The sequence below is a fragment of the Pongo abelii genome, chromosome 20 (assembly GCF_028885655.2).
Source record: "Pongo abelii isolate AG06213 chromosome 20, NHGRI_mPonAbe1-v2.0_pri, whole genome shotgun sequence".
NCBI lineage: Eukaryota > Metazoa > Chordata > Mammalia > Primates > Hominidae > Pongo > Pongo abelii.
The window spans coordinates 46,113,007-46,140,989 of NC_072005.2; the positions used below are offsets into that span (position 1 = coordinate 46,113,007).

Below are 27,983 nucleotides of genomic sequence, written 5' to 3' on the forward strand. Positions count from 1 at the left end.
TTTGAAAGTCACAAAAATATATTAAAACAGCAGCTGTCTTCACTCTAGGCACTGGCCTCCCTTCCCAGTGCCCCTTGCCCACCACCCGCCATAGACTTTCAGAGACAAAGACGCCCAGGGCAGGAAAACGGATGCGCCTCGGCCGCAGCCCAGGGTCTGGAGAGGTCCCTCCAGCCTGGGAGTGGAGGGCGGCTAACAGTCTCAACAGGCTCGACGCCACCGCCGACGAGGGGGCCGCTGGGAGGCCGGAGGTACAGGAGGGTCGGGCAGGACGCAGCGGACAGTCGGGCCTTGCCACGGGGACAGAAAACAGAAGAGAAATGAACAAAGTGAAGACAGGGAGAGACAGAAGTCACAGCAGTGGGGGGAGGTGCAGAGGAGTGAGGGAAGTCAGTGGCGAGTAGGGGAAGGGAGGCCCACCAGGTGACACCCACTCAGTTGAGGGGGACAGGGAGGCTGATGAGCTGGGGTCTGAGGCAGCAGACCCTGCTCAGGGGAAGAAGGGGAACGTAGGAGAGGAAGAGGCCCCCTGGCACTTGGGAGAGGTAGAAAAGTGGGTTCTGCCAAGGCCACAGCCAGAGAAGAAAGCACAGAGGACATGAGAGAAGGGGAGTCCTGGAGCGGGCCAGGCCAGCTGCGACGACCATCCCAGGCTAGGAGAAATGGGGTGATCCCCCAAATGCTCGGGCCTAGCTCTAGAGCCCGAGGGAGACAAGCTGTGTCATCCAGGAGCTGGTGGGAGGCGTGATGAAGCCAGGAGCCTGGGGCGGCCAGGGCAGATGCCCGCGGGCTCTGCTGCCTGCACCCCGCCCACAGGTGGGCTAGAAGGTCCTGCGGCCCAGTCTTTTGAACACGCTCACAGTGCCTGCGTGGTCCATCTGGGCACCAAGGCCCTCGCTGGAGCTGCTCCCCCGGGGCCCCACCAGAGTCCTCTTAATGGTGACCTTGACCTCGGCTGAGGACTTACTCTTGGTGCTGGTGACCTGGCTGTCCTGGGCCTCGGGCACAAGGGCAGCTGCGCCCAGTCTCTTGATGATGCTGACTTTAGACAAGGACTCCGGCTTCCTCTCAAGCCCAGACCGTGAGGAAAGCGCCAGGCGCCGCAGTGTCGGGGCAGCGGCCGTTGTCGCTGAGCTTGTGGCCTTGGCTTTGACAGTCAGTGCTGGCTGGGGACTGGCCTTGGCTGGGCCCCGTCCTAGCTTCTTCAGGACCCCGGCATATTGCAAGACAGAGCTGCTGCTGTCATTGTCGCTGTCCCAAGCCAGATCCTCGTCCGTTTCTGGGGTGGCCCCCAGGCGGCTAAAGACTCCTGTGGGCTGTGGAGGTCAGAGACAGGATGAATGAGTCACTGAGTCACTCAACACACATTCATGGAGAGCTGCTTCCTCTGTGCCTGGCCTCCTGGGACTCACAGTTGGGAGAAACACCCATCACTGACACCCCAGATAGTGGCGAGAGCCATGATGGGGGAGTCCAGGGGACTGGAGGAGCCCAGAGGAAGTACCTGACCTTCCTAGAAGTTCAGGAAGGGCTCCCTGAGAGAGAGGACATCTGAGCTGGAAGTAGGTCTAATAAAGAGGGAAGAGGACGGGAGTGCCGCACAAAGGGAATGTCATTTGCAAGGTCAATAGGTGGGCATGAGTGGAGTGGAGAGATTAATCTGGTCATTCACTCCACGAATATTTTGAGTCCCAACTCTATATTGTACCTGGTCCTAGGCCGGCAGTGCTAGGGACACAGTAATGACCAAGACAGCCTCAGCTCTGCCCTCATGGGGCTCACAGTCCAGTGGGGAAGACAGGTTTGGCATCAGAAATGACACAAATAATTCTGCAAGAATGACAGTAATGCATTCTAGACGGAGAAGGACAGCTGGAGGGCAGAAGGCAGGGGTGGCTCCTCATCAGTCCAGAGGAACTTTCCCTGAGGCACCAACTTTGAAGCCAGGCCCTCCAGGATGAATTAGCAAAGAAAAGAACATGTGCTACGCCCTGAAGGCAGGAAGCATAGTCCTATGTATTGAGCACTCACTATGTGTCCAGCTCTTCATAGGGCTGGAACTTCCAACCACATGATCCCCAGTGTTCCCATCCTCCTCATGGCAAGATTCTTGGAAGTGAGCAAGCCCAAGTTGCTGCACCCAGCAGAGCAGGACACTGGCAGGCAGGAAACGCAGCTGGGGAGCTCTGCAATAGTTCACCAACAGGCGCCGCACACCCAGCACCATGCGGGGATGATCTTAACCCTACAGCCATCCTTGGAGGTGGGTCTATACAGATGAGGAGGCTGAAGTACAAAGGACTTAAGTGACATGGCCAAAGCCATGCAGTCAGGCCCCTGTGGGCTTCAGGGTGTACTCTGAACTACACACCAGGCCTGGGGCCTGGGGGACTGCGGGCTGTGGCAGGAAGTGCAGGCTGCATCATGGGCACAGTGAAGAGCCTCTGCAGGGCTTCCAGTGAGGGGACAGGCCCTGTCCTGTGGGCCGCACACACTGCTGCTGTGGGGATAGGGGCTGGGGTCCATGGTAGCTGTGCGAGACCATTCAGGAGGCTGTCGTCCTATCCTGACAGGGAGAGGTGGCAGAGGAGGGAGAGACAGTAGAGTCATCAGACCCACTGACAGACTGCAATGGGGAGGGCAGGCAGCCCTCAGATGGGGGCCCAGGAGAGGGCTGACTTGGGGAAAGACACTAAGACCAGTTGGGGACATGGTGGGTGGGAGGCATCCAGGAGTACTGGACCCCCAGGGCTGGAAACTGGGAGAGAAGCCAGGGCAGAAGACAGATGGGAAAGCCTCCAGTGCAAAGCCAGGAACTGAGGCTGGAAAGGCGGGTTAGACGGCCCTGGGCCGAGTGAGGCTGAGATGTGTTAAGAGTCAGGAGCACTGCTCAGGGAGGACAACAGCTCGCACGCCCAGGATCGCTCCCCCATCCCCACTCACTTTACTCCCTGTCGTGGTGTCTGCCTTGGTCTCAGCGCCGAGGCGGTCAAACACAGACGTCCTGTGGAGACCTGGGAGGGAAGTGAAGCCATCAGGGAGAGGCCCCAGTGGGCCAGGCCTAGGCTGAGCTCTGTACAGATACCAAGGCAGCCCAGACACCAGTAGCTCTGGGACAGGCAGGGCCAGACTGTGCTGAGTTGGGTGTTACGTCTACACTGTTGGCTCACACTGACCCTAACCCACCCCTATCTGGCTAGAGCCAAATGTGGGAAAGACCAGCTACAACTGGCAGATTCCCTACACCTCAGCACTAGCTCATGAACTGTGTGCATGGGAAGAGTTCTTAGTCCCTGCATGTTCCTTTCACTTCTTGCGGTCAGGGACCTCTGAGAGAATCTGATGAGTGGTAGTGCATCCTCCCCTAAATTATAACCTAATAGCCGTCAATAGAATGGTTACTAAATTATGGTATATAAATACTCTGGAAATAATAAACGACCATTAAAAAAAGAATGAAGAAGATCTACCTGCATTAATATGAGAAGATCTCAACAAAAAAGTTATAGAACATGGGCCAGGCGTGGCAGGGTGTACCTGTAATCCCTTTGGGAGGCTGAGGCAGGTGGATCACCTGAGCCCAGGAGTTTGGGAACAACCTGGGTAATATAGTGAGACCCCATCTCTAAATATATATATATGAACAAAAAAGTTATAGAACATGCCAAGAGTGGTGGCTCATGTCTGTAATCCCAACATGGTGGAAGGCGGTGGTGGGCAGATCACATGAGCCTAAGAGTTAGAAACCAGAATTTAAAAATTAGCTGGGCATGGTGGCCCACATCTATAGTCCCTGCTACTGGGGAGGTAAGGTAGGAACCCAGGAGGTCGAGGCTGCAGTGAGCCGTGTTCGTACCACAGCACTCCAGCCCAGCCAACAGAGCAAGACTCTGTCTCAAAAAAAAAAAAAAAAAAAGAAAGAAAAGAAAAGTTAGGTCCAGGCACGGTGGCTCACGCCTGTAATCCCAGCACTTTGGGAGGCCGAGGCAGGTGGATCACCCAAGGTCAGGAGTTTGAGACCAGCCTGGCCAACATGATGAAACCCCGTCTCTACTAAAAACATAAAAATTAGCCGGGCGTGGTGGTGTGCACCTGTAATCCCAGATGCTTGGGAGACTGAGGCAGGAGAATCGCTTGAACCCAGGAAGCAGAAGTTGCAGTGAGCCAAGATTGTGCCACTGCACACTCCAGCCTGGGTAACAGAGCAAGACTCCATCTCAAAAAAAAAAAAAAAAAAAAAAGTTATAGAACAATACTTACATTTTAAACACAAATACTATTTGTGTTTAAAAAAGAAAAACTAGGCTGAGTGCGGTGGCTCACACCTGTAATCCTAGCAATTTGGAAAGGTGAAGCAGGCAGATCACTTGAGCTCAGGAGTTTGAGACCAGCCTGGGCAACATGGCAAAACCCCGTCTCTACAAAAAACACAAAAATTAGGTGTGCATGGTGGCATGAGCCTGCAGTCCCAGCTACTCGGGAGGCTGAGGCAGGACTGCTTGAACCTGGGAGGTCGAGGAGACTGCAGTGAGTTGACAAGGTGCCACTGCAGCCCAGCCTGGGTGATGAAGTGAGACCCTGTCTCAAAAAAATAAAAATTTAAACTAAAAAACAAAAAACTGCCTATATATGTGTTATGTACGTACATAGATGCTGGTCTGGAAAGGTTAACAAGAGACAGGGATATGGGAGTGAGGGAAGAGAGTTTGTTTTTACTGAATATGTTTCTGTATCATCTGAAAGTGCTGGAGTTACAGGCATGTGCCACCGTGCCCAGCCTTTTTAATAGAGACAGGGGCTCACTATGTTGCGCGCTTGAACTCCTAGGCTCAATCTTCCCACCTCACCCTCCCAAAGTGCTGGAATGACAGGTGTGCATCACCACGCCCGACCAAGAGATCATCTCTGTACTCCAAGTCACAAGGCCTAGCTTTGGACTATACCTCCACTCGTCTCCTCTGGTTCATATTAATGGTGCCACTTTGGGGTATTTGCCCTTGGCCAAGCACAGCCACTCATTTTATAGCAGGCCATTGCTCTATCCTTGCTCCTGGCCCCTGGGGAAGAGGTGCCAAGGAGCCCAGCTACACTAACTGCAGGATCAGAGGGCAGAGGTGATGTGTTTCCCTCCTCTGCGGCCACCATCACTGTCGCCTTGGCCTATGGCTCCTGCACCCCGTTAGGGCCTGCTTCTCAGCCACCATCTGTAGGATATGACGGGCCCTGCGTGATGCAGAGAGAGGGACACGGACCCTGCGGGGAAGCATGCCCCTGATGGGCCAGTACCTTTTGCAGCCTGCTGCTGCTCCAGGATCTTGCGGGTGCGGGGTGTGGTGCCTTTGGGCATGTTGATGACGTACTTCCCCTCCATCTCAGCAGTGACCCGGCGCCGCTTGGCAGGAACAGCCAGGCTCTCCTCCTCCCGGCGGGCCAGGGCTGCTGGGGGAAGAAAGCAGGGGTATCAGCACTCTCTGAGACAGAACGTTCTCCCAGGATGGAAGCTGGACACTAGGTGTCCTTTATCTCCACACATTCACGACTGGAATCCCTTACCTTCCCAACCACCCACATCACCACTGACCGAACCACAGAGACTCAGGTCTCTGTAACACGAGGTCACAGAAGGTGCTCAGAATCTCCAGGCCATGGCAGGACTCCCAGGCTTTCTGTGGCTCTGTCCCTATTCCAAGCAGGCTTCTGGCCCAGCCCAGCCCACATCCCCTCAGATGGGGAACCTGCTGGGTGGTGGAAAGGTTCTAGAGCTCCAAGCAGGCAGTGCTTTATGGCTGCACTCACTTGTCAACAAGCACTTGAGCTGTGTACACTTACGAGTGGTGGATTGTGAATAAGTTACACCTCAAATTAAAAAATGAATCCCCTCAAACGTGTTAAGGGTTAAAAGAGCCAGTTGCTCCCAAGCTCACCATCTTCGCAATACTTTGTTACACTGATTTTAACTTTTTTTTTTTTTTTTTTTTTTTTTTGAGACAGAGTTTTCGTTCTTGTTGCTCAGTCTGGAGTGCAATGGCACGATCTCAGCTCACTACAACCTCCGCCTCCTAGGTTCAATTGATTCTCCTGCCTCAGCCTCCCAAGTAGCTGGGATTACAGGCACGCGCCACCATGCTCAGCTAATTTTTGTATTTTTGGTAGACATGGGGTTTCACCATGTTGGTCAGGCTGCTCTTCAACTCCTGACCTCAGGTGATCCGCCCGCCTCGGCCTCCCAAAGTTCTGGGATTACAGGTGTGAGCCACCCTGCTCGGCCTATTTTTTTTTTTTTTTTTAAATGTAGAGACAGGGTTTCGTCATCTTGTGCAGGTTGGTCTTGAGCTCCTGGGCTCAAGTGATCCTCCTGCCTCAGCCTCCCAAAGTGCTGGGATTATAGGCGTGAGCCACCACGCCCAGCCCGATTTTAACTTTTTTGCTCGTGGCACACAAATCAAAGGCCAGAAGAGGGTGAGGCACTTCCAAACTTGCAGGACAAAGAGGAGACTTTGTGATGGAGGTGGGTGGGGCGTGATAGGAGTGGGTGTCAGAAACATGAAGCGCCCTGGGCCTCAGTTTCCACATTTGCCTTATGACACCATGAGGTCATTGCTGTGGGGATGGGTCCAGCAAAGGCTTAAGAGCATGGCGGATGGGAAGGCCTGGGAGCCCAGGGACTGCAGGCCCATTCCCAGCTCTCAAGCTGAGACCTGGAGGAGGACAGAGGCCAACATGGAGCAGTCTGGGAAGGAAGAGTGCTCAGGCCAAGGGGTCACCAGGAGCAAAGGCCCCATGATGGGAAGGAGGCTGGAGGGGAGCAAGCGAGCATGCAAAGTGGGGTGATGCAAGAGATGAATCTACATGATGCAGGGCCCTACAGACCATGTGGGGAAGATGCCCTTTATTACTGGAAGAATGGGGAACCCCGGAGAGTTACAGCCCAGGGGTTTACAGGATCAGACTGAAGGTTTTCAAGGATCCCTTGGCTGCTAAGAGGAGGCAAGAGGTTCTTTACCTATGACCCCAGGCATCAAGCACAGAGCTGGGCACAAGTGGGGGGCTCAGTGAACACCTGTTCACAAAGCCTGAACCCCTGAGTGAGAAGGCAATGCACACATGCCTCAACACACCAACTCAGGTGCTTCTGTCCGTTCTCCTGGGTGGGGTATCACCACCCCCCATGCTACAGATGAAGAAAGTGAGGCCCACAGACGTATGGCAACCTGACCAAGTTCACAGAGGTGATTCAGGTTCAAATGTTTTGTATACTCTGCGGCCTTCAAAGCACCTTACAATATTGGAAGCATGACCCCCAACACCTCCTACCAACCCACGTTCCCCTCCAGCTCCTCCTACCACCTGCCCATGTTCCCTCACCAGTGGCCTTGGCACTCTTTGCTGCCATCTTGTTGGACACAGTGACCGAGATCTTGGAGGTGCTGGTGTCCGGGCGCCTGGGGGGTGTGCTGGGTGGAGAGTCATGGTTCAGGCTGTTGGTGATCATTCGGGAGGCAGCTGTGGGGAGAAAAGGAGAGTCTGGTCGGGTGGGGTCCTGGAAGACAGGCCTCAATCCAGCAGTCTCAGGGTCAGGATGGAGAAGGTGAGGCTTGAGACTGAATGAGAAGGTCAGCGGGTGTCACCCTGTGACTGCACGGTCCTCGTGATGGGGATGCTTGGGGGCAGGGTGGGCTGCATCTCCCCAGGAACTAGCCCATCCCTCCCTATCCTGGGAGCCTTTCCTGAGGCTCTAGACCACACCAGTTCTGATCACACCTCACCCATCAGTCACCCAGCCTTGTGCTGAGTTCGCTTCGCCCCTCCCGGAGCTGCTTCAGCCATGCTGGTCTCCAGGATCTTCCTCACCCAGCAAGTAGGCGCTTCCTCAGGGTCCCTGCTGTTCCTTCTGCCTGGCATGCAGTTCCCCAAGCACAGCGGAATTGCTGCGTCTCATCATTCAGGCCTCCTCTCTGATGGCAACTCCTCAGAGAAAACTTCCCTGACCACCCCATGAAAAACAGCACCTCCTCACCCTTACCCACTTTCATTTTCTTCACAGCCCTTACAACTGCTTGACATTAAACTCTATTTGTTTACTGGTAAACTCACTCACAAGAACACAAGCTCCACGGGGAGGCTGTGTCTGTTTACTGCTGTATCCCAGTGCTTAAAGTGGTTTCTGAGGACAGGCACAAGGGCGCATGCCTGTAATCCCTGCACTTTGGGAGGCCAGGGGGATGGATCACTTGAACCCAGTTCAAGACCAGCCTGGGCAACATGGCAAAATCCCATCTCTACCAAAAGTACAAAAAATCAGCCAGGCATGGTGGCATGTGCCTGTAGTCCCAGACACCCAGGAGGCTGAGGCAAGAGGATCACTTGAGCCTAGGAGGTCAAGGCTGCAGTGAGCTGTGATCGCACCACTGCACTCCAGCCTGGGCAACAGAGTGAAACCCAGTCTCAAAAACAGGAGAAAAAAAAAAAGAAAACTACATTAAACCATCACAGACCATTTAACAAAACGTGACCTCCCCAAGCACCCATCACCCAGGTCAGGCATCAGGACATTATTGGTACCCAGAAGTCCCAGGACAGATCCTTCCCTATGAGACCTCCTCCCTCTCTGCAGGAAGAAATTCTTGGTTTTCTGGCCTGCTCTCTCTCCTCTGTTAATAATATACCCCTGCACTTCTTCACTTCTTCAGACATTTCTCAGGTTGGATGGGTGGCTTTATGTCTAATGGCTGCAAACTCTCTGGCTATGCAGAATCTGTCCTGTGAGAGCCTCCATTCACAACACTCTTTACCTAGCTGAGTGCAATAGGATCAGGATTTTCTGCTATAAAAGGCAAGCTGTTAAGAGGGCCCTACCTCTCGTGCTGAACCCAGAGGGAAATATGCAGCTGAAAAGATGTCAGGAATGTGATGCTTTATCGTCATGACAGGCAAGCCCCATTTGGGTGGCGGTTAAGCAACCAACTCTGTCTTTACTCTGTCTTGCATTTGCGTTGCAGTCAGGATATCAGAATACAAAGAACTGTTCTCTTTCCCCCTCCTGACAGACACACCATTTGATGTTCTAAAGTGTGTAAAAGTGATCATCTCAAGAATGTTGTTTTTGGAGCATTCTTCCCACCCCTTTCTTTCTTTGCCTGTTTCCCCTTCTCTTTTTATTTATTTTCATTTATTTTCTCTTTCTTTTTTTTCTTTTGAGACAGAGTCTCGTTCTGTCGCCCAGGCTGGAGTGCAGTGGCGCGATCTTGACTCACTGCAAGCTCTGCCTTCCAGGTTCACGCCATTCTCCTGCCTCAGCCTCCCGAGTAGCTGGGACTACAGGCGCCCATCACCATGCCCGGCTAATTTTTTTGTGTATTTTTAGTAGAGACGGGGTTTCACCATGTTAGCCAGGATGGTCTCGGTCTCTTGAGGTCTGACCTCGTGATCTGCCCACCTTGGCCTCCCAAAATGCTGGGATTACAGGCGTGAGCCACCGCACCCGGCCCTCTTTTTTTTTTTTTTTTTTTTTGAGACAGGGTCTCACTCTGTTGCCCACAATGATGGAGTACAGTGGTGCCATCATAACTCACTGCAGCCTCAAAGTCCTGGGCTCAAGCAATCCTCCCACCTCAGCCTCCCAAAGCTAATTTACTAATTTTTGTAGAGACAGGGTCTCACTATGTTGCCCAGGCTGGTCTCAAATGCCTAGCATCAAGTGATCTTCCCACCTGGGCCTCCCAAAGTGCTGGGATTAAAGGCATGGGCCACCATACCCAGTTGAACATTTCATTTATAAAGATTTGAAAGACTGGTAAAACTAATGTGTGCTGTTAGCAATCAGGGTAGTGGGTACCCTGGAGACGATGTGGTGGCTGGGAGGGGGCACAGGGGGATTCTGGCAGGCTGGTCATGTTTCCATTGCTGGATTTGGGTGCTGGCTACATGGGTGTCCCGTCTGTGAATGGCACTCCACTGTACTATTATGATTGAATGCTTTTCTGAATGTATGTTATGGGGGAGTGTTGCAGAAACGAACCCTAATTTGCTCAGCCTCTTTGCATCCACATCTTTGGGTAGGCCCTGCCCACAATGACTCTGGACTTAGCCATGTAACTTGCTTTGGCCAACAGGACAAGAGCAAATGTTGTGCAAGCAGTGGCTTAAGAGGTGCTTTGCACACTGGGGCCAGCCCTCTTCTGCTGCTTTTAGGAACCCTGCAACCACCACTGTGAACAAGCCCAGGCTAGCCAGCTAGATAATTATGGACATGTAGCCAAGTCACCCTGTGGGCCCAGATGACATCAGGACAACCATCAGATACGTGAATGCAGCCGTCAACCCGGCTTCAACCCAGCTGCCAGGTGGCCACTAAAATCAGTTGAGCTGGCCTAGAGCAGAACTGACCAGCCAACCCACAAAATCATGAGAAATAAACACCCATGGTTTAGCAAGGCATGGTGGCTTGTGCTTGTAATCCCAGCTATTCAGGAGGCTGAGGCAGGAGGATCACTTGAGCCCAGGACTTTGAGGCTACAGTGAGCTATGACTGCACCACTACACTCCAGCCTGGGCAACAGAGCGAGACTCCCATCTCAAAAAATGAAAATATGTGTCTGTGTTTTAAAGCACAGTTTTGGGTGGCTTAGTTATCGGCAAAGAGAAGCTAATGTGTATATTAAAATTTTAAAGTTTATTTTTAAAAAAGGTATCTGCCGGGTGTGGTGGCTAATGGCTGTAATCCCAACACTTTGGGGGGCCGAGGTGGGTGGATCCCCTACAGTCAGGAGTTCGAGACCAGCCTGGAGAACATGGTAAAACCTCGTCTCTACTAAAAATAACAAAAATTGGCTGGGCATGGTGGCAGGCACCTGTAATGCCAGCAACTCAGGAGGCTGAGGCAGGAGAATCGCTTGAACCCAGGAGGTGGAGGTTGCAGTGAGCCGAGATCATGCCATTGTACTCCAGCCTGAGCCACAAAAGCGAAACTCCATCTCAAAAAAAAAAAAAAAATGGTATCATACTGCTTTTAAAAACCAAAAATAGCCAGGTGCAGTGGCTCATGCCTGCACTTTGGGAGGCTGAGGCGGGTGGATCGTTTGAAGTCAAGAGTTCAAGACTAGCCTGGCAAATGTGGCAAAACTCTGTCTCTACAAAAAATACAAAAATTGGCTGGGCATGGTGGCACACACATGTAATCCCAGATACTTGGGTGACTGAGGCACAAGAATCACTTAACCTGGGAGGCAGAGTTTGCAGTTAGCTAAGTGTGCCATCGCACTCCAACATAGGCAACACAGCGAGACTCTCTCTCAAGAAAAAAAAAAAAAAAAGGTCAGGTGCAGTGGTGGCTCACGCCTATAATCTCAGCACTTTGGGAGGCTAGGGCGGGTGGATCACCTGAGGTGTTGAAAACCAGCCTGGCCAACAGGGTGAAATTCTGTCTACTAAAAATACAAAAATTAGCCGGGCATGGTGGCAGGCACCTGTAATCCCAGCTACTCGGGTGGCTGAGGCAGAATTGCTTGAACCCGGGAGGCGGAGGTTGCAAGTGAGCCGAGATTGCGCCACTGTACTCCAGCCTGGGCAACAGAGGGAGACTCCATCTCAAAAAAAAAAAGAAAAAGAAAAAATATAAATACAGTCAATACTCATCATTCATAGATTCCATATTTGCAAACTTGCCTGCTCATTCAAGTGTATTTGTAACCCCAAAATCAATACAGGCAGTGCTTTCACTGTCATTCACAGACACACACAGAGAACATTTTGAGTTGCTCCAGACACGTTCCCAAATGAGGACAAAGAAGGCATACTCACCCTCTTGTTTCAGGTCCCGCTCTGTAAACAAGTGTCCTTTGCCCAGTCTACTTGATGTCATGAATGTGAACATTTTTTTACATTTTTGTTGGTGATTTTGCTGTTTAAAATAGTCCCCTGGATGGGAGCGGTGGCTCACGCCTATTATCCCAGCACTTTGGGAGGCTGAAGCAGGCAGATCACTTGAAGTCAGGAGTTCGAGACCAGCCTGGCCAACATGGCGAAACCACATCTCTACTCAAAATAAAAAAATTAGCCGGACATGGTGGCAGGTGCCTGTAATCCCAGTTACTAGGGAGACTAAGGCAAGAGAATTGCTTGAACCCGGGAGGTGGAAGTTGCAGTGAGCCGAGATCGTGCCACTGTACTCCAGCCTGGGCAACAGAGACTTCATCTCAAAAAAATAAATAAATAAATAAAATGGTCCTCAAAGCATAGTGTTGAAGTGCTGTCTGGCTCCCTAAATGTAAGAAGGGTATGATGTACCTGATCAAAAAAATGTGTGTGTGAGATAAGCATTGTGCAGGAATGAATTACAGTGTTGTTGGCTACGAGTTCCCGGTTAATGAAATCAACATTATGTATTAACTACAGTGCCTTTAAAAGGAGACACACATAAAATAAAGCTATATATTTGACGACAGGCTTGCAGGAACCTAACCTAGTATTTCCCATAGGAGCAATGGATTCTCCATTGCTCTGTATTTCTTCTAGGCGCTAAGAATTCACTAACTAAGTGTACATATTAACTTTACAGAACTTAATGACCACAGATGGCAACTGACTGTGTGTACAGCCATTCACTACTCAGTTTATTTTTTCCCCCAAAAGAAGAGTAAGAATGCCTCCGATGGCTTTGTTTCTACCTTTGCAAATTACAGGCGGGGATGGGATGGCCAGACGTGTCCCCTTCACTGACAGGGTATAAAAATCAAGGAAAAGAGGCCTGAATAGTTAGGACTCACCACTAGTGCCACGGCGAATTTCGCCTGCAAGGGGGCTAGGGCTGCAGGGCACTGACTCAGTGGCAGCTTTGCACATGTCCTGTAAAAAAAGAACAGGCACCTGGGTCACCACAGAAGAATCATGCATGAACCTAGAGATCTAAGCAACACCACGAGGATCAACACCTGACTGCTAGAGAAGATTCTAACACATTTTACTCCTAACCATAAGAAAGCATCAGATACTCCAAACTGAGGGACACTCTATAAAATATCTGACCAGTACATTCAGATATATATATCTGAAGTTTAGCCTCCTCACCTATTGAAAAAATAGGCCACGTGTGGTGGTTCACGCCTGTAATCCCAGCACTTCGGGAGGCCGAAGTGGGTGGATCACCTGAGGTCAGGAGTTTGAGACCAGCCTGGACAACACAGTGGGACCCTTATCTCTAGAAAAAATTTAAAAACTAGCCAAGCATGGTGTCACACACCTGTAGTCCCAATTATTCAGGGGCTGAGGTGGTAGGACTGCTTGAGCCCAGGAGTTTGAGGCTGCAGTAAGCTGTGATTGTACCACTGCATTCTAGCCTGGGCGACAGAGTGAGACCCTGTCTCAAAAATAGGTGAAAGATGGCCAGGTACGGTGGCTCAGACCTGTAATCCCAGCCCTTTGGGAGGCCGGGGCAGGTGGATCACCTGAGGCCAGGAGTTCAAGCCCAGCCTGGGCAACATGGCAAAACCCCATCTCTACTAAAATTACAAAAACTAGCTGGGCATGGTGGCACAAGCCTGTAATCCCAATCACTCGTGTGGCTGAGGTACGAGAATCTCTTCAATTTGGGAGGTGGAGGCTGCAGTGAGCCAAGACAGCACCACTACACTCCAGCCTGGGCAACAGGGCGGGATTCTGTCTCAATTAAATAAAATAAAGAGGCCAGGCACAGGGACACATGCCTGTAACCCCAGCTACTCAGGAGGCTGAGGTAGGAGAATCACTTGAACCCGGGAGACCGAGGTTGCAGTGAGCTGGGATAGTGCCACTGCACTCCAGCCTGGGCGATGGAGTGAGACCCTGTCTCAAAAATAAATAAAATAAAAATAAATAATAAACAAGTGAAGAAAGGAAGGAAGGAAGGGGGGGAGGGAGGGAGGGAGGGAGGGAGGAAGGGAGGGAGGGAGGGAGGGAGGGACGGAGGGAGGGAGATAGTGCCTGGCAGGCCACAGCAAGTGCTTGGTAAGTGTTAGCTATTTTATGAATCACTTAATGAGTACAACACTCCAGGTCTAGTGCTCAAGGCCACATATACTATCTGGTAGGTGGCCACAGCCACACTAGCATCAGGGCTGTGTGAGAAGCCCCTTTCAAAGAGATCCAGGAAGGTGGGTCACTATAAGTGGAGGGGTCAAGACTGGAATGTCCAGGTTGTGAGCCAGGTTGCCATCTGGGTCCCACATAGGAAGCTGCTGTCCTGGAGATAATTATCACAAGGAAAATGTGAAGCAGCAATAATAGTTATCACAGAGGGACCCAAATACAGGCAGTTTCCACTGTGCTAGTGCTTCACATAGCTTAATACTCACAACCAGGGCTGGGAGCAGTAGCTCATGCCTGAAATCCCAGTATTTTGGGAGACTGAGGCAGGAGGATGGCCTGAGCCCACGAGTTCGACACCAGCTTGGGCAACATGGCGAGACTCCGTCTCAAAAAAATATATACAACCACCCTTCAAGATTTTTTTTTTTCTTGAGAGAGTCTCGCTCTGTTGCCCAGGCTGGAGTGCAGTGGCGTGATCTCAGCTCACTACAAGCTCCACCTCCCAGGTTCACGCCATTCTCCTGCCTCAGCCTCCCAAGTAGCTGGGACTACAGGCACCCGCCACCACGCCCAGCTAATTTTTTGTATTTTTAGTAGAGACGGGGTTTCACCATATTAGCCAGGATGGTCTCAATCTCCTGACCTCGTGATCCACCCGCCTTGGCCCCCCAAAGTGCTGAGATTACAGGCGTGAGCCACCACACCTGGCCAGGTTTGCCTCTCTTTCACAGATGCAGAAAATACAGCTCAGAGAGGTTGGGCAATGTGCCCAGCATCACACAGCAAATGGCCAAACCAGCCCTGGAACCCAGGTCGGCCTGCCTCTGCTGCCAGGCCTCCCATTGGCTCTGCAACTGACCCTCCACCTCCATGCCAAACCCAAAGACAGAGGGGCTGGGCACAGCACCCACCTGACGGTGCACCACTTTGGCATGCTTGAGAATGGCGATGATGTCGCCCACCACGGTCACGCCCAGCTCATTCATGATCTCCTTATTGAGATCCAGCAGCATGCTCTTCTGAATCCTGCAGGGAAAGGTCAGTGGTGAGGCCCCAGGTGGGCCACAGTGGGTGGGCCAGCCAGCTCCCCACCACCCCATCCCCAAGTTCAGCCTCCTCACCTATTATCCACAAACATCACGGCATAATTGACAGCAGGTCCTGGAGGAATGCCGGCTTCCTTAAAGAACTGGATCCACTCAGAAGTGGCTGTGGGGTTGGACAGGGCTCATTATTCACACTGTCCTCTTTAGAGAATAGCATTAGCAAAACCACAATCACAGCAGCTCCCACAAATTAAATGCTCATCACATGCCAGGCCCTGCGTGGAGTGCTCCACACACACATGATGGAACTGAGCCTTCCTGACCCTGTGAGTTAAGCAGTATTAAGACTCCCCTGAGTTGCCGATGAGGAAAATGAGGCAGGGAAAGGTTGGGCAACCCACCCCAAGTCACAATGCTAAACAAGGGGCAGAGCTTCCAAACCCTTACCACAGCCTTTCTCCTTAGAGCTCCACCCTGCCCCAGTGCTGGCTCTCTGCATCACTACACATGCTGGGCCCATGACTGATTCAGGGTAACTGGGACTCTGGGTTCTCTGCCCTAGTCCCCATCAGCCAGCCTAGGCCGAGAGGATGGTAGGATCCACAGGTGGCTGGAAAGAAACATCACAGAGCCAGCCCATGAGCCTTGGCAAGCCCCTACCCGCCACAGTAGCAAACCTCCCTCAGAGAGAGGCATGGAAGTTACTAATACGGGCTTCGGAGCTTGGGTTTGAATCCTAACCCTGCGATTTCCCTATGGAGGGACTTTGGGTAAGTTAACTCTTGGTGCCTTGGTTTCCTCATCTGTAAACCTGGGATAACAGATCTGACAAGTGTTTACCCAGCATTTGGCAAAGGACAGGTCCTGTCCTACGCACGGGGGATACCACAAGGCACAAGATGAAGTCCCAGCCCTTGTGGAGCTGAGATTTTAGTGATAACAGCACCAATGTCCTTGGGTCACTGTGCAGACTCAATGAGAACCTCCATATAAAAGGCTTTAAATGATGCTTGACCCAGAGGACATCCTCAAACCATGTCAGCTATTATTATTATTACTATTATTCCCATCACCACTAAACATAGAGGCACGGCCAAGACCAGGCAGACCCCACCTATGAAACTTTATTCTTTCTAAATTTTCTTGGCTTCTTGGTGGGTGTGACCCTCAAACTGACCTCAACCTGCCAGGCCAGGAGGTAGCTAAGATCACTGATTCGAAGTAGAACTTTTTTTCACATTTTGACATCTCTGAAACTAGGATCTACTTCATGATTGATGGTATGCCATGGTTTAATTAGCAAACTGTTTTTCTTTCTCAGTACATCCAACGATCCATGCTATTTTAGATTAGAAGAAATCTGTTATTACCTCACCCATTTTGCTTTTAAGACAATAGAGACTCAGAGCAGGGAAACAGACACACAGGTGTTACATGAGTGGCAGTGCGGGGCTCAGGTGAAGCCCCATGGGCCACATCTCCAAGGAGGCCCCTGCGCAGCCAGCCACAGGCTGGTTACCCAGGGTGCTGACTGGCCCTTGGGGACTGAGGCTGGCGAGGAGCTCATGTCCTTAGGATTTCCTCCGCCAGGCCAGAGCAAAGGCATACCATTTCCCTATGTTGCGCAGGCACCATCCACCTGCTAAGCCATAGGGCCCTGGGTCCCACTGGCCAGAAGCAGGCACCTCTAACTATCAAAAAGCACCACATAATGATTCCATGTGTATGAAATGTCTAGAACAGGCAAATCTAAAGAGAAAGTAGATTAGTGGTTGCTAAGGGGACAGGGGAAGTGACTGCTAATGGGTACGGGGTTTTAATTTTTTTGAGACAGAGTCTCCCTCTGTCGCCTAGGCTAGAGGGCAGTGGCGCAATCATAGCTCACTGCCGTCTCAACCTCCTGGGCTCAAGTGATCTTCCCACCTCAGCTTCTCAAGTAGTTAAACTACAGGTGCATGCCACCAGGCCAGGCTAATTTTTTTTATGTATACATATACATATACATATATATATATATACGTGTATATATATATGTATATATATATACACATATATATGTATATATATACACACACACATACACACACACAAATATATATATACACAAATATATATATACACACATACACAAATACATATATATATGCATATATATATATATTTTTTTTTTTTAGATGGAGTCTCACTGTCACCCAGACTGGAGTGCAGTGGCGCAATCTCGGCTGACTGCAACCTCCACCTCCAGGTTCAAGCGATTCTCCTGCCTCAGCCTCCTGAGTAGCTGGGATTACAGGCACGCGCCACTATGACCAGCTAATTTTTGTATTTTTAGTAGAGACGGGGTTTCACCATGTTGGTCAGGCTGGTCTCAAACTCCTAACCTTGTGATCCACATGCCTCGGCCTCCCAAAGTGATGAGACTACAGGCGTGAGCCACCGCCCCTAGCTATTTTTTGTATTTTTTATAGAGACAGAGTTTCGCCATGTTGCCTAGGCTGGTCTCAAACTCCTGGACTCAAGCGATCCACCTGCCTCGGCCTCCCAAAGTGCTGGGATTACAGGCATGCACCACAACACTCTGCTAAGGTATAAGGTTTCAAGAGAGAGTGATAAAGATGTTTTAAAATTATGGTGATAGCTGCACAACTCTGTGAACAGATAATATAAAAACCATCGAATTATACACCTTAACTAGGTAAAATGTATGATAAATGAATTATACCTAAACTAAGCTGTTATTAAGGGGAGAAAAAAGTACTACATAGGTTGGGGGTAGCTCTCTGAGCCAAAGCCTGTGATTGATTAATTGACTGATTGACTTTAAGGCTAGTCAAGTGAAGCAGTGGGAAGGGAGAAGGAACAAAGAAATCTGTAACTGATTGTGATCAATTAGTTGTAAAGACCAATCAGTTCATAGGGACCAGCCAAAGCCTGTGAATTTAACCAAGAGATTACTGAAACCCAGTGTTTGAGGAATTGAAAGAGTCCCCATATTAAGCACACACCATCATTTCATGTATTGCTAAGGAAGGAAAATATGTAGCCAATTAAACTGTCATAAGGCACCGGCTGTAAGATATACCCCTACTTCAGAAATATTAAGTTGTGCAATGATGTGAGTCTTGGAATCAATGAGATGTGGCTTGTTGCACACACCAGGAGACACGTACAAGAATATTCATAGCAGTTTGTGATAGCTCCAACCCAGTAATAATGCAATATCCATTGACAGCAGCATTGATAAACACACGGCAGTCACTCTCAAGGTGAAATACTATACAGCAGTGAAAAGAAAGTCAACATAGATGACCCTTAGACATTATGTTGAGCAAAAGAAGCCAGATACAAAAGAACATAAGGTATGATTTCATTCATGTAAATTCAAAACCAAAGTCTATAGAATAGGAATGTCCCACTGGTAATACAACTACAAAGAAAGGCAAGGAAGGCCGGGAGCGGTGGCTTACATCTGTAATCCCAGCACTTTGGGAGGCCGAGAAGGACGGATCACCTGAGGTCAGGAGTTCAAGACCAGCCTGACCAACGTAGAGAAACCCCATCTCTACTAAAAGTACAAAATTAGCCAGGCATGGTGGCGCATGCCTGTAATCCCAGCTACTCAATCTGGAGGCTGAGGCAGGAGAATTGCTTGAACCCAGGAGGCAGAGGTTGCGGTGAGCCAAGATCGCACCATTGCATTCCAGCTTAGGCAACAAAAGCGAAACTCCATCTCAAAACAAAAAAAAAAGAAAGGTAAGGCAAGAAAAGATGTTCACAAAATGATTTATTCCATATGGGGAATGGAGAAGAGAGGGGAGTGTGATTGGGGTAGGACTCTCAGGGGGCTGACAATATTCTCTTTTTTTGACCTGGACGGGTAATAGGGTTTGGATTTTTCAATCTTTTTATGGAACTATAATGTACATGCAAAAAAGTGCACAAGTCAATAGATCTTCCTAAACCAGACACACCTATGTAATCAGCACCCAAATCAAGAAATAAGATATTTCTAACACCTCAGAACCCTTTATATTACCTTTGGAGTCTCTACTCACTCCTTCCCAGAGGCAACCACCACCTTCTAACAAAATAGATTGATTTGCTTTATATTAATGGAATTATAAAGAATACAGGCGGCCAGGCGCGGTGGCTCACGTCTGTAATCCCAGCGCTTTGGGAGGCCGAGGCAGGTGGATCACAAGGTCAAGAGATCGAGACCATCCTGGCCAACATGGTGAAACCCCGTCTCTACTAAAAATACAAAAATTAGCTGGGCATGGTGGCACGTGCCTGTAGTCCCAGCTACTTGGGAGGCTGAGGCAGGAGAATCACTTGAACCCGGAAGGCAGAGGTTGCAGTGAGCCAAGATCGTGCCACTGCACTCCAGCCTGGCGACAGAGCAAGACTCTGTCTCAAATAAAAAGGAATACAGGCCAGGAGCAGTGGCTCACATGTGTAATCCCAGCACTTTGGGAAGCTGAGGCAGGAGGATCTCTTGAGCACAGGAGTTCAAGACCAACCCGGGCAACATGGCGAAACCCCATCTCTACAAAAAATACAAAAATTAGCCAGGCGTGATGGTGTGTGACTATAGTCCCAGCTACTTGGAGGCTGAGACGGGAGGATCACCTGAGCCTGGGAGGCAGAGGGTGCAGTGAGCCAAGATTGCACCACTGCACTCCAGCCTGGGCAACAGAATGTGAGCCTGTCTCAAAAAAAAAAAAAAAAAAAAAAAAAGGATATACTCAGAGACTTTGCTTTTTAATCACTCTTAAAACTACACAAATATATTTTATGGGCCAGGCACGGTGGCTCATGCCTGTAATCCCAGCACTTAGGGAGGCCGAAGAGGGAAGATCACCTGAGGTCAGGAGTTCGAGACCAGCCTGGCCAACATAGTGAAACCCTGTCTCTACTAAAAATACAAAAATTAGCTGGGCGTGGTGGCACACGCCTGTAATCCCAGCTACTTGGGAGGCTGAGGCAGGAGAATCGCTTGAAGCTGGGAGGTGGAGGCTGCAGTGAGCCAAGATTGTGCCATTGCACTCCAGCCTGGGCAACAAGAGTGAAACTCCATCTCAACAAATATATATATATAATATATATAATATACTTGTCTATATTATAATAAATGTCGAAATTTTTCAAAGCCACCAACTAATCTCTGTGCCTTAGCAATCCCCAAATACAGACCTTAAGGCTTGTGACAATAACAACACCTAAGGTTTGTTTAGAACTATGCCCAAGCTTTTACATGCTATAATCTCCTTAATCCCAGAATGTGTGAATATCATTTCCATTTCACAGGTGAGAAAACCAAGGCTCTGTGAGACCACGTGGGAGACCTGCTGGACTTCATAACCCACGTTCTTCACAGCTAAACTATATAGTCAGGAAAGAGATCCAGTGAGGAGGCGGGCAGGCCTCAAGCAGTTCCAGCCCCACCCTGCCACGGTCCTCAGAGTACAGCTGTTCCTGCCAGTGACACAGTCCTCCCTCCCCCACCCCATCATCCCCCACCAAGGCCATACCTCAAAAAGGGCAGTGGGGAGAGGGGGCCCTGGAGAGAAGGCCACAGACTCACCCATAGTCACGGAGACCATTGTCTCCCTGGCCCTGACACTGCTCCCTGGAGCCTGAAAAAGAAGAGAGGAGAGAGCCCATGAGTTGCTGCCGGCTGTGAGTGTTTGTCCCTCTCCTGTGCCTGTCTGTCTGCATGCCAGAGGAATGTTCCTGGGCTAGGGGCTCACCGCCCAGGAATAGCCTGGAGCAGCTGGCAGGAAGTCAGCCTGGGACAGAGCTGCCACCACCATCATCGCTTGTGCCTGAGACAAGGCCCAGGGACAGCAAATATCCACAGCTCCATTCCCACACACCCCAAAAGGTTGGCTGGAAAAGGAGTGCAACAGAAATAAGATACTTCTAGCCAAGACTTTAACAATAAATACCAGCCAAGCATGCTGGCTCATGCCTGTAATCTCAGCACTTTGGGAGTCCAAGGTGGGAAGATCACTTGAAGCCAGGAGTTCAAGACCAGCCTGGACAATATGGCAACCAGTCTCAAAAAAAAAGGCTGGTCCGAAGGTAGTGAATTATCTCAATTGACTGTTCATAGTCCTTTACAGATGGAACTCCTTATTCTACTCTTCCTCCCTTTCTCACTACTGCACTTGACTAGTCTTCAAACAAACAAACCCAAAACCCTATTCACTGAGAACCTACTATGTGTAAGGCACTGAAGGATACCAAGTTGAACAAAGCCATGGAACTTAGCAGCTAGTTGGGTACAAGGGACAGGGGAGACAGAGAGTAAACAAGCCAAACAGTTAATATAGTACGTTAGGAAGCCTTTAGTGCCACAGAGACGACATGGACAACCTGGGAAGGGAGGGGCTGTAATTTTCAACAGAGTGATCAAGGAAGACCTAAAGCAACATTTAGACACCTAAAGGGAGGGAAGCAATGAGCCATGTGGTTTTACAGAGAAAAAGTGTTCCAGAAGAAGGTACAGCAAGTCCAGCACCCTGAGCCAGTGGCTCATCTGGCATGCTGGAGGGAAAGCAAGGAGCCAGTGTGGCTGCAGTGGAGCGAGCAGGGAGGACACTGGGAGGAGACAGGTCACAGAAGTGGTGACCTGATAATGAGACATCCCAGAGAAGACATGGAAAACCAATTTTCCCTTACATTAGCAGATGGTAGAAAGTGGTGTTAAAGACATATTAGCACCAATGGAGACTGTCTCCATTAAAAGCAGTGTTGAATGGGAACTAAAGGAAATAACTTTTTCATGTGCTGATTCAACGCTATCCGACTCCAGGATCACGGGGCCCACACTGCCCTGGCCCAAACTTCCTTCCTACTTAGCCCTCTGCCTCTTCCCTGACCTGGTTCCTCTGCCCTCTTCCCTCACTCTGCTCCCTTCTATCTACCACAGCCCCCATTACTGATCCTCTCTCACCCCTCCATGGGGTGCAGAAGCCCTCTGTCCCAGAACCTTCCTGTTTACCACCCCATACAACCTGTCCCATCCCCTAACAGATTTCGATGGTATAATGGAGTGGTCAAGAGTAACAACTCTGCAACCAAACTGTGCAGTTCAAATCCAGCTCTACCACTTATTAGCTGTGTGATCTCAGCAAGTGACTTCACCAGTCAGGCCACGGTGTCCCCATTTGTGAATTGGGAGGGTGCAAACATGACTTACCTTAGAGGACTGCTGTAAGGGCTGGATGAGTTTCTATGAATAAAAGCGCTTGAGACAGTGCTTGGTGCCTACTAAGCACCCTGGAGGTGTTGTGCCTGGTCTCATCCTCCAGGCCTCCTTCCCCACACAGGTGCTTTGCCGGCCTCCCAGTTTTTAGAGGATGTCACCTGTGCCTGGAATGCCTGTCTCCTCCTGGCAACCTATCCTTCCTTCTGCTTCACTGCCATCTACTTTGTGACACTTTCCCTAAGTCCCCACATATGAGACTCTCTTCTCTATCCTCACTAGGGTTTATCTTGCCCTTCTCTGGCTTCTGCTCAAATTTTTTTTTTTTTCTTTTTGAGACAAAGTCTCGCTCTGTCGCCCAGGCTGGAGTACAGTGGCGCGATCTCGGCTCACTGCAACCGTCGCCTCCTGGGTTCAAATGGTTCTCCTGCCTCAGCCTCCCGAGTAGCTGGGACCACAGGCACTCGCCACCACACCCAGCTAATTTTTGTATTTTTAGTAGAGACGGGGTTTCACCATGTTGGCCAGGCTGGTCTCAAACTCCTGACCTCAAGTGATCTGCCCACATCAGTTTCCCAAAGTGCTGGGATTACAGGCACCTGGCCTTCTGCTCAACCTCTTATTGATGAGTATGACCACAGACATCACTCTGTCCTGTACTCAACACTCTTAAATCCAACTTCCCTCCTGAATTTTACCACTGGCCAAAGACAATATAGGCCAGGTGCAGTGGCTCATGCCTGTAATCCCAGCACTTTGGGAGGTCGAGGCGGGTGGATCACCTGAGGTCAGGAGTTTGAGACCAGCCTGGCCAACATGGTGAAACCCCATCTCTACTAAAAATACAAAAATTAGTCGGGTGTGGTGGTGGGCACCTGTAATCCCAGCTACTCGGCAGGCTGAGGCAGGAGAATCGCTTGAACCCGGGAGGCAGAGGTTGCAGTGAGCCAAGATCACGCCACTGCACTCTAGCCTGAGTGACAGAGCAAGACTCTGTCTCAAAAAAAATAATAAAATAAAATACAGTACAACATGCATCTCTCAAAGAACAGCACGGAGAGGTCTCAGTAAGTCAGACAGAACATCTCACAAACAAAGCACTAACTATGCATCAGGACCAGGGCCAAGCATCATGCAGATGCAACCCAACAGCTCAGTGAGTGAAGACTATTATTAGCCCTGTTTTTATCGATGAAAAACCCCGACTCATTGAGGTGCAGTCGTTTGTCAAATGGCACATCTAGCAACTGACCTTACTGGGATTCAAAAACAAGTTCTTCCTGATTCTGATGTCCAGGGAATAGCTCCCATTGAGTGTTTACTATGTACCAGGAACTGAGCATATACACATCTCAGTGACTCCTCACAACCACCCTCGGAAAAAACGAAAAATGGGTCCCAAGTTACAGATGAGAATGGCAGGTCCAAGATCACACAGCAAAAGGCTGGGCACAGTGGCTCAGGCCTGTCATCCCAGCACTTTAGGGGCAGGAGGATCCCTTGAGCCTGGGAGTTCAAGATCATACAGCAAGTAAAGGAAGCAACAGGACTTGGACCCCAGGCAGTCCAATGGCTATGGTTCATGCTGATTGAGGGATTACTACCAGCCAGGTACTATGGTCTGTTTTTCAATGTCTCAGTTAATGCTAACCAGAATCCTTTAAGTATTGGTATACTCCTCCAAGTGCTACAGACCCTACTGGATTCAATTTCCTCTCTCCACAATCTTAAAAGCCCATCTCCAGCACTGGCTTTCCAAATAGTGAAAATTATAATAGTGATTTTAAAGACGGCAGCTCTCAAAACTCAATGGATTACCACATACCAGACTCCATGTGCTAAGCCCTTACAAGACCTGTATCCAAATCCCAATTTTACCACATCCTTATCCTGACTCTGGACAAGTAGCTTAAGCTTTCTGACCTCACTTCCCTCAACTGCACAATAAGAATGGTAAGGCTGGGTACAGTGACTCACACTTGTAGTCCCAGCACTTTGGGAGGCCGAAGCAGGAGGATCTCTAGAGCCCAGGATTTTGAGGCCAGCCTGGGCAATATAGCAAGACTCTGTCACTGTTAAAAAAAAAAAAAAAAAAAAAAAACTGGGCATGGCGGCTCACGCCTGTAATCATAGCACTTTGGGAGGCCGAGGCAGGTGGATCACCTGAGGTCAGAAGTTCGAGACCAGCCTGGCCAATATGGTGAAACCCCATCTCTACTAAAAATACAAAAATTAGCCAGGCATGGTAGCGTATGCCTGTAATCCCAGCTACTCAGTAGGCTAAGGTGGGAGAATCGCTTCAACCCGGGGGTGGGGGCAGAGGTTGCAGTGAGCCAAGATTACGCCACTTCACTCCAGCCTGGGCAACAGAGTGAGACTCTGTCTCAAAAAAAAAAAAAAAAAAAAAGGAAAGGTAGCTGGGCGCAGTGGCTCATGCCTGTAATCCCAACGCTTTGGGAGGCCAAGGCGGGTGGATCACAAGGTCAGGAGTTTGAGACCAGCCTGGCCAACACAGTGAAACTCCGCCTCTACTAAAAATATAAAAAATTAGCTGGGCATGGTGGTAGGCACCTGTAATCCCAGCTCCTCGGCTGAGGCAGGAGAATCACTTGAACCCAGGAGGCAGAGGATGCAGTGAGCCGAAACTGTACCACTACACTCCAGCCTGGGCAACAGAGTGAGACTCCATCTCAAAAAAAAAAAAAAAAAAAAAAAAGTAAGAGTACCAATTCTTGGCCAGCACCTTGGGAGGCCAAGGCAGGTGGATAACCTGAGGTCAGGAATTCAAGACCAGCCTGGCCAACATAGTGAAAACCCATCTCTACTAAAAATACAAAAAAGTTAGCCAGGCACGGTAGTGGGCACCTATAATCCTAGCTACTCATGAGGCTGAGGCAGGAGAATTGCTTAAGCCCGGGAGGCAGAGGTTGCAGTGATCCAAGATCGCACCACTGCACTCCAGCCTGGGCAACAAAGCGAGACCTTGTCTCAAATAAATAAATAAATAATAAAAAATAAAAATAAAAAAACACCATCTTAAAAAAAAAAGAGGACCCTTTTTTTTTTTTTGAGATGGAGTCCCACTCTGTCGCCCAGGCTGGAGTACAGTGGCGTGATCTCGGCTCACTGCAACCTCTGCCTCCCAGGTTCAAGCAATTCTCCTGCCTCGGCCTCCCAAGTAGCTGGGATCACAGGCCCCCACCACCATGCCCGGCTACTTTTCTGTATTGTTAGTAGAGACGGGGTTTCACCGTGTTAGCCAGGATGGTGTCGATCTCCTGACCTCGTGATCCGCCCGCCTCGGCCTCCCAAAGTGCTAGGATTACAGGGATGAGCCACCGCGCCCAGCCAAGGGCCCATTCTTAAAGGCGTTACAAGGATTAAACGAGTTAATAAACAGAGTCCTTAGAACAAAGATGCACGACAGGTGGTTAAGTGCGATGTTAAGCGTGCATCAAATGAAACAAATCTTCAGTAAGCTAGGGAAACAGTGGGACAGTCACTGACTTAATGCTAGTTGTATACAAAGCGTGAGCTGGGAACAAGTATAAGGACAACTTGATGGGGGTCCATGGGATCCGACAACAGGGAATCACACAGTACAAGCTCTGAACAGTATCCCTATTCAAAGGGAATACGTAGTATTCCTTTTTCAATTATCTTTCCATTTCAGTGTACAATGTAATGGGCTGTTCAGTTTCCATTGTATTTTACCTGAACTTTTCCTTCCTCTCATGGCCAGCAATACTAGTTTTCCATTGAAGACAGCAATGCGCCGGGCACGGTGGCTCACGCCTGTAATCCCAGCACTTTGGGAGGCCGAGGCGGGCAGATCACCTGAAGTCAGAAGTTCAAGACCAGCCTGACCAACAAGCAGAAACCCCGTCTCTACTAAAATACAAAAAAATTAGCCGGGCGTAGTGGCGCATGCCTGTAATCCCAGCTACTCGGGAGGTTGAGACAGGAGAATCACTCGAACCCGGGAGGCGGAGGTTGCGGTGAGACGAAATCGCACCATTGCACTCCAGCCTGGGCAACACGAGCGAAACTCAGTCTCAAAAAAAAAAAAAGAAAGAAGAAAAAAGACAGCAATGCAAATTTGCCTTCTCAAATTAATTTACTGGGGAAAAAAATGCAGTAGTCATTATCAAGAAAAAGAAAAAACCTAGTACTTCAGGACTCAGCAAAATTGGTCAAATAGTAAGTGGCAGGATGTCGATTTCCCTGGCTCCAATTCTAAGTTTTTCCTATTGCTGTCTCTGAGCTTTCTCCCCCAACTTCCCTGAAATTCCCAGCTACACCAAAGACTCTCAGAATCATTATCATTATAATCTCAATCCACGAGCTCTCACTGTGCCAGCCCCTCTGCTTAAAATCTTTACACACACACATTTCATCAGAATCCTCAAGACGACCCTATGATATTGGTACTATCTGCTCTCATTGTACAGATGAAAAAAAACGGGGTTCAAGGAGGTGAAGACACAGGGCCCACTGCCGCACAGTGGAGCGGGACTTGAACCAAAATCCGACGGCTTCCAAACCCAACAATTTTTCATACTAAGCGCAAACATCGATACTAATAATAATAGTAGTAGTAACGAAGTGAGCGTTATGCGGAGGCGCTAAGGGATCCGACGCACACGACCTGACTTCTCACTCCCATTTATAAAGCCGGTGATACAGTCGGATTCTAACCCCCATTCCACAGGGGAGGAAACTGAGGCTCAAAGAAACAAATCGTACGTCCGAAGCCGTACAGCGGAGCCCGAACTGAGTCCAGATCCCCAGACGCCACCCGTCCCTACCGCACCCGACCCAGTCCCACCACCCGCGGCCCGCGCCTCACCTGGCCCACCGGGCCCGCGCCCACTCGCGCCGCCCGCCCTCCCTCCTGGCGGCGCCAACTGTCAGACACTCCTCCCCCGGCAAGGGCTGCCCGCCCCGGAAGCACCCCCCTCACCGCCGGAAGCTGAACTGACCCGCCCGCGGCCGCTCTACCCCACCAGGCCGCCATCAGAGAGAGTGCGGCCATAACCGTCACGTGACCGCCCACCGTCACCAGCGAGAGTGTGGTCGTAACCGTCACGTGACCGCCCACCATCGGCCGGGCGCTCCCCTCCGCCCGACGCTAGCGAGCGGCGCGGCCAATGAGAAAGGCGCATGCCTGGCCCCCGCCGGCCCGCAGTCTAGCCGTAGTGCGCCTGCGCGCGGCTGGGAGGGGGCGGTCAGGCGGGGATACAGCCTGGAAGGTACGCGTGGGGCTGGGTCTCGGAGTGGGAGACGTGGAGTGCAGGTACTGTGCGATCTGGGGGCGCGGCGCCTCGGCTACCCTCCTCGTGTTGTCCTCCACGCTATAATGCATCGCCTCCTTTATGTCGTCCTCGGTCCCTTTATGTCACCATTCCTCTCCTTCTGTTTCATCCCACTTAAATCCTCACAACTCCTTCTGTCGCCATCAGCCTCTTTAAAGTCGCCATCAACTCCCTTAACTCACTTTCGTTCCCCTTAAGCCCTCTTTGCCACCATAGGTCGTATCGCTCCCTTTAAATTCGTCATCGCCATATGTTACCTTCATCCCGCTTTTGTTGCCATTTCTCCTTTATAAAATCCTCATTTCTCTTAAACCCTCATCATACCCCCAAGTCACCTTCGCATGGCTACTG

The 27,983-nt window shown here is 50.2% G+C and overlaps 2 protein-coding genes across 64 annotated transcripts in view; one reads left to right on the top strand and one right to left on the bottom strand.

Moving 5' to 3' along the window:
• On the bottom strand, positions 1 to 27,416 carry C20H19orf47 (chromosome 20 C19orf47 homolog). 14 transcript variants are annotated; one of them, XM_054538923.2, is made up of 12 exons: positions 27,167 to 27,259; positions 26,032 to 26,154; positions 22,312 to 22,344; positions 20,692 to 20,743; positions 15,183 to 15,270; positions 14,973 to 15,087; positions 12,765 to 12,843; positions 7,366 to 7,503; positions 5,287 to 5,439; positions 2,944 to 3,014; positions 968 to 1,316; positions 1 to 290 (listed from the first exon to the last, which is right to left on the bottom strand). In XM_054538923.2, the coding sequence occupies exons 4-12, from the start codon at positions 20,708 to 20,710 to the stop codon at positions 202 to 204; spliced, it is 1,101 nt and encodes a 366-aa protein (XP_054394898.1). In that variant the 5' UTR covers positions 20,711 to 20,743; positions 22,312 to 22,344; positions 26,032 to 26,154; positions 27,167 to 27,259; the 3' UTR covers positions 1 to 201. The 14 variants fall into 14 exon arrangements, with proteins under 14 accessions (XP_054394898.1, XP_054394897.1, XP_054394895.1 ...); XM_054538922.2 differs by lacking the exons at positions 26,032 to 26,154; positions 27,167 to 27,259 and adding an exon at positions 27,300 to 27,416; XM_054538920.2 differs by lacking the exon at positions 26,032 to 26,154 and having other exon boundaries at positions 27,167 to 27,262.
• PLD3 (phospholipase D family member 3) overlaps positions 27,322 to 27,983 on the top strand; it is a 31,293-nt gene continuing 30,631 nt past the window's right edge. For 5 of the 50 annotated variants that reach the window (XM_063719165.1, XM_063719150.1, XM_063719177.1 and 2 more), the window contains exon 1: positions 27,502 to 27,613. The gene's annotated coding sequence lies outside the window, so the exon portion shown is untranslated. 50 annotated transcript variants of the gene reach the window in all.